We start from the raw sequence: 5,914 nt of genomic DNA on the forward strand, positions 1-5,914 counted from the left end.
GTAACTCAGGTGAAAGTTGGATCTAAATTTAGATATAGAGGGCTTTTTAAAAGCATGCTAGATTGGCACTGCATGGCTCTGGGCTGTAGGAATCTCGTTAAGTTGAATACTTTCTCTGCCTAGTTCTTCTGACTTTTACCTTCTGAATGTGGTGGTGGCAGATACTAGTCACACCGTATCCAGATGTTTTCCAACCAGGTACAACCACGATTTTTTACAACTCTTATTTTCTTTTCTTTCAATGTAGCATATGAAATTGGAAACAAAGCTAAATGCTTTCTGATATGTAACATGGATTTTCCAGAGGAAACTGAATTGTTTGGTCGATTTTGGAAAAAAAAAAAGGAAAATAAAAAAAACACAAAAAAACCCCCACCAACAAAAAAACAGAACCAAAAAAACCCAAGAGACCAACAAATAAAGCAGATGTGCCAAAGAGAACTGAAAGCTCATATCTTTGAATATTTAGTAGACTTTAAATTTAGTTATAAGTGCTCTTTGGAACATGACTACTCAATAATTGCCCATGAAATTAGATCAGCATTCAAAACCACCCGGTGAGAAAATCCAGCTGTCTTGTTTTCTTTGCCTGTGTATAATCCCGAACGTTACCCAAGCAGATTAAAGTAAATGCCTTGTCTAGTAGCTCTTCTGTTTCTAAAAACTAGAAACTACTGTAAGAAGTTGGTGATGGAGGAAATTGGTTGGTGCTAGAAGGGAAGGTGCGTATGCTTGGAAGAGTTGCTCGCTGATGTAGGCGGTCCTGTCAGCTCCCCGTCAGAATGAGATGGAACTTGAGTGTGTTGTGGAGACCGTGGCTCCTCTGACGGTTTGAAACCTGCACTTGCCTTCCAGCTGGAACATACTCAAAGTACATTAAAATATCAATTTGTGGTAATGGGTAAGGATTTTATTTTAGTTCAAAAAACTAAACATTTACTGAAGTGCTTGTTTGGTAAACACTTGGTCTGGAGGAAACAATCTTCTCTGTTCTTAAAGCCAACAGAAAACCCTGTTGCTAATGCAGCTTGGAGAAAGTATTTGTAATTGCTATTTGATTGTACAATTAGAATGACTTAAGGGAGCTTGATGTAAAAATGTAATCTGCCTTAATAGGAAAGCCCAGGCTTACAATTTATTCTGCAGCAAAGCCCGTGCTGCGGTAGGGCACACAGCGCTCGGTGCAAACCTGACTTGGCCCTGGTGAGATTGTGCCTTTGTGAAGGGAACCTAGGGCTGGGGAAAAGCGCTGGCGCATGTAAAGGGATTGAACACCTGCGATGTGCTCGTCGTTTTTGCGGTTTAATGTTTTATTAAAATATTGTGAGGTTCTTCTAAATGAGAATTGGAAAACGGGGGATGTTAAGGAGGAGTACGGTGTGTGCCTTCAGCAAGACCTAGTAGGTGACCTGTAATTCAGATCTTGGATGTGCTGTGAGCAGTCTGCAAGTCTGCAAATCATGCACCTGCCCAGGGAATTGAGATGGGTTTCGCTGTAAGCAGTGACGCCTTGTGTTAGTGGTATTGAGTCCAAAGACGGCAGATCTCTGGCTGGGTTACCCTGAATTTGCATTTGCCAGCTGCCTGCTGGGGATGCATCCTAAATGACTCTGAATAGAGTCTTCAAAGTGGGATACAGAAGAGAGGATCAGCAGCCGTGAGAGGCTCTGCTGCCGAAGGGCTGTATGCAGAGTACTGCACACCATGGGGTTTTCCAAGTCAGCAAGCCGCGAGGGTTTGGGTACAGTGGTGAGGGCAGATCCTTGGCACCCCCAAAACGGCAAGCAGCTGTAGTTGCCTTCAGGGATAACCCGTTGCTTTTTAGCAGCCTGGGTTTTTACGTTACAGAAGTCTAGAGTTAAGGTTTACTTCAGAGGAATGACTACAATCTCCTTCTTAACCAAACTTCTTGGTTTACATCATCATAATAATAATGCTTCCTATCTATTTTGTATCTGCCATTTCCAGCTCGGGAGGGAGTTAGAAAAATTGTGATGTGGTAAGTGCTGGAACGAAAGCTGGGCCTTTGTACAGGTGGGTGAGCTCTCTGAAGAGTATTGTGAATGTGTTTGTGTTTCACAGTGGTATTTTGTTTGAAATGTGTCCCATAAGAGAAAAAAAAAACGACCAAACAAAACTTGGAAATGCTGCATATTGTTCTTAAAAAATAGGAGAACAAGCTCTTGTATTAGGTGTCTGGTCAACTTTGGTTTCCCTCTTTTTTTTAATTAAGAGCAGTTGCCCAGTTTGTAAAAGGTTTGTAAAGAGAGATTTGTGATGTGCTTAACACCTCAAATTCACTTCATCTTGCTTGGTTTCTCCTTGTCTATTCCCAGCTATCCACAAAACAGGCTATTTTTTTTTTTTTACTGGCAGGATTTGAAGACTTGATTGTTTGCTGTGATACCAGATTTTCCTTAACTCCAAGTTTTGCCTCGGAGCAAAGTGCGAGCTTGCATTTGCAGCATAAATATGTCAGTTTAGATTGTCAAGTCACAAGTGCTGGTTTGTTTGCCTCTGTGCCTAAAGGATATCTTTCCGTGGGGTAGCAGGGTGAAAATAGCATGGGTAGTTGTTTTATTCCACAACAGTGAAGAAATGCATGTTGTCTGGAAATGTAGTTAAGTATATGTTGGTCAGAGGCATGGTTTGTGGGAATCACTTTTAAAAATAAAAAGATCCTTTGCTCACTGTGCTTATTGCTTTGCTTTCAGGAGAACTAGGGAGCAGGGGAATGAAGGTCGTTGTGGTAGCGAAATGGAGGTTTATCCACAGTTTTAGCCCCACGGTGGCTTTGGTTGGCCTCTGTCGTCCTCGGTGGCTCAGGACTGCAGTAGCTCGCTGGACCTGGCAGCGAGGGGTCAGTAGGAACCCGCTCTGTTCCCACAACCTGTCGATGGAGAAGTGGTACAGGCATAGGTTCTGCATGAAATCAAAATACTCTGTAGAAATTCCTGCTACGTACATAACAAATATGCCTGCCGCTGCCCTGCAATGGGACTGGTGCTGCCCTTACGTATCCTGGCAGTAACGTCCCTGTGAATTTTGCATTGCTGTGGCTAACTTGGCTTTGGGGAGGATATTATGTAATTGAGTTTCAGTTTGAGTAATTCATACATACGCACTGCTGAAACTTGGAAAATTCTTAGTGTTTCTTCCTATTTATTTTTTTTTTCAGTTACATCATGGAGTGACTGGTTTTTGATGAGTCTGCGTGTTTTCAGCCAACATAAATTGTTTTTAAACACACTCCTGTTAACAGCCATGAAGTTAGCTAACAAGTTTAAACCTCTATTTAGGCAAGATTCTTACTGAAGTTAGGAGAAATCTTTACCAAGAACTTGGTTGTGTTGAAGCTCGATCTTTTTTTCTTTTGAGCTTTTTTCTTTTTCCCTAAGTGTCAAAGACTCCATTGGCAGTTTAGTCTGGTTTAGCAAAGTCTACGTTTTTAAGGCTGTTAAGTGCAGAGCTGTGCTACGTGGCTGAAAAAGTCAGTGTGCAAGTAAAGATACAGATCAAGAGCGCTTGAATAAAACATAACGTTTTATTCTAAAAATTCTCTTAATGCGCAAGATATGTGATGCAGAGCAGGGAGAGTGGGAGAAGAGTACCCAATTGAAACTTCTTTGCCACGTTCATAGAAGAATAGATTTTAATTTTTCTTGTATTGAGATATGACATCTAGCTTTATGAGTGTCAATTAATTATATTTTTCTGTGACTTGCTTATAGAAGCTTGCAAGGATCTGTCTTAATGCTTTGTAGCATTATATATTAAAAGCTCTGGTTTGATTGTCATTACGAATTTGGATTATGAGACATCTCTTGCTATCTGTCAGTTTTATTACCAGTCTCTGCTAATGCACAGCAATTAATGTGATTGCATTGATATGCACCAAATCAAGTCTCCTCCTTTCCGTGGAATAATGCTTGTGAGGTCTGAGACTTCTCTATTTCGTGATAGAGCTATGAAAAGACTTTTTTTTAAAAAGACGTAAAGTACATAATCCTACTTCTCATTTCTTTTCAGTTGAGCAAGGTAGAGTATTTTGATTTGAAACGCGTATTGTCATCCTGTTAGGCCTTGTTCAAAGGGCAACTTGTCCCTTCCAATTTTACATTTTATTGCTAGTCCACAGGATGGTTTTGGTTGTTGCGGGTTTTCTATTCCTATTTTCAGTGGGGAGTTCTGGTTATACCTTTTTCTGTCATCCAGGAGCCCAAGATAAAGCTGAATCTTTCAAATAAACTGGATTTCACGAGCAGCTGGTTTCATCTACCTCAGTAGGGATGTGAAACTTCACGTAACGATAACCGCTTACCTGTAGCCGCCTCTGACTTGAAACCGGGAAAACCAATCAATGGTGTGAGCAGCCTTTGCTGTAGAGCGATGTCCCCTCTACCCTTCACATCTCCACAGATGCATTGGATGCTCTTTGCCGGGCTGACGTCTGCTCTGCTTGCCTAGGTGCTGCATTGTCTCACCAAAGTCTGCTTTTTTGCAGGGACTGGTTTTCCAATGTCCTGCCATGGATGATGACAGCCAGGATGAACTGATAAACAAGAATGCTGCACTAGGCAAGGGCAGAAAACGGAGCTTCGTACTCCTCAGTGAATCAGGTAAATGCATGTGCACATTTCTAGTTCTAGGTTGGGGAACCTATTGATTTAACCTCCAAAGAGAAGTAAAAAGATATTTGTGACCATTTACTTCCTATTCTCAGACAATTTTTTTGGTTTGCTTCCTAAATTCTGTGTCTCAAACTGCTGGCCATGCTTCCCTGGAGTTTCGCAGAACAGGCAGTCTTGATACCACTGAGGAAATCTGGATTTTCATGTCATATCTAACATTCTGAACATGAGTTCTGGTTGTCCTTCGCTGTTCTGCATCGCATAGGTATTTCCTCTCTCCTTCTCTTTTCTCTTTAAGAAAGCAATAGTGAAAATAGCTGTGAGTCAGAAGATGATACTGGAAGTGATGAGGGAGGTGAGGAGGACAAGGACGAAAGTGAAGATGAAGAATTAGAAGGTAGGTTTGTTAATGTGCGTTAACAGGCGTTTTTTTAGTAAATGGAGGAAGAGTGGGATGAAAACTTTTCCTCCAAAAGTCAACCATGAAATGTACATCCACAGATGCTGCTGTGTCAGGCCAATGCCCAAATCCTACAGTAATAAACAAACAAGTAATATTCCCCAATTTCTAAGTTTTTAAAGCATTTGTATGTTTGAAGACTCTCTGCTGGCCAAAGCGGTGTAGTTTTATTCAGTAGGAGCAAACTCTGCCCCAGCATGAGTAGAAAAAAGGTCAAAGTTGCAGCAGTGGCTCATACTAGATTTTCACTTATGAAAAGCGTGTATGTTTGCTTCCTTTGGCCTGGGGCTCTAAAGTGAATGTTGTGATGGGGAGTTTTGGAAATAAATTACTATTGCTGTAAAGCTTAGGGAGGAGGGAAGAAGGCTTGCCTAATTTTTCTTTGAGAAAGGAGTGTGGCTGTTACTTGGGTTTGTTAATTTTACTGAAAACATACTCATGTAGATGCAGATACTTCTGAAACTGCTGCACTCAAATTATAGTTTGGATAGACAAAACCAGAGGTTTTTTATCACATCTTAAAGCTTGTTGGGAAGGCAGGAGCACAGTTTACCAAGTTACTAGTTAGCCTGATTTGAACATAGACTAAAAAGTTAACACCAGGTGCCAAAAAGCTTTATTAATCCATCATTTAGAGTATTCTCTGCTATGTCCAGACAGGAGAATTCAATAGAAAAAAAGAAAATACAAGAGTTCCATTTTCATTATTAAAAAAAAATCAACAAAACAACAGCTGCCCCTTTATCCCTCCCCCAAAAAAAACCAAAATAAGTGAGAGTGTTTTTTAGGTAACTTTTCGCTGCTTCTTGAAAATGTTAATTTA

General features: G+C 40.7%; 1 protein-coding gene across 1 annotated transcript in view; it reads left to right on the forward strand.

Moving 5' to 3' along the window:
- The first annotated feature begins 4,528 nt into the window (after positions 1–4,528).
- The window catches only part of PHRF1 (PHD and ring finger domains 1), a 25,885-nt gene continuing 24,499 nt past the window's right edge, over positions 4,529–5,914 (forward strand). Inside the window, exons 1-2 of the mRNA XM_009704883.1 lie at positions 4,529–4,619; positions 4,930–5,028. Coding sequence (XP_009703185.1) covers positions 4,529–4,619; positions 4,930–5,028 — 190 coding nt within the window. The remainder of the gene's footprint in view (positions 4,620–4,929; positions 5,029–5,914) is intronic.

Source organism: Cariama cristata, unplaced genomic scaffold (genome assembly GCF_000690535.1).
Source record: "Cariama cristata isolate BGI_N322 unplaced genomic scaffold, ASM69053v1 scaffold19377, whole genome shotgun sequence".
NCBI classification, from domain to species: Eukaryota; Metazoa; Chordata; class Aves; order Cariamiformes; family Cariamidae; genus Cariama; species Cariama cristata.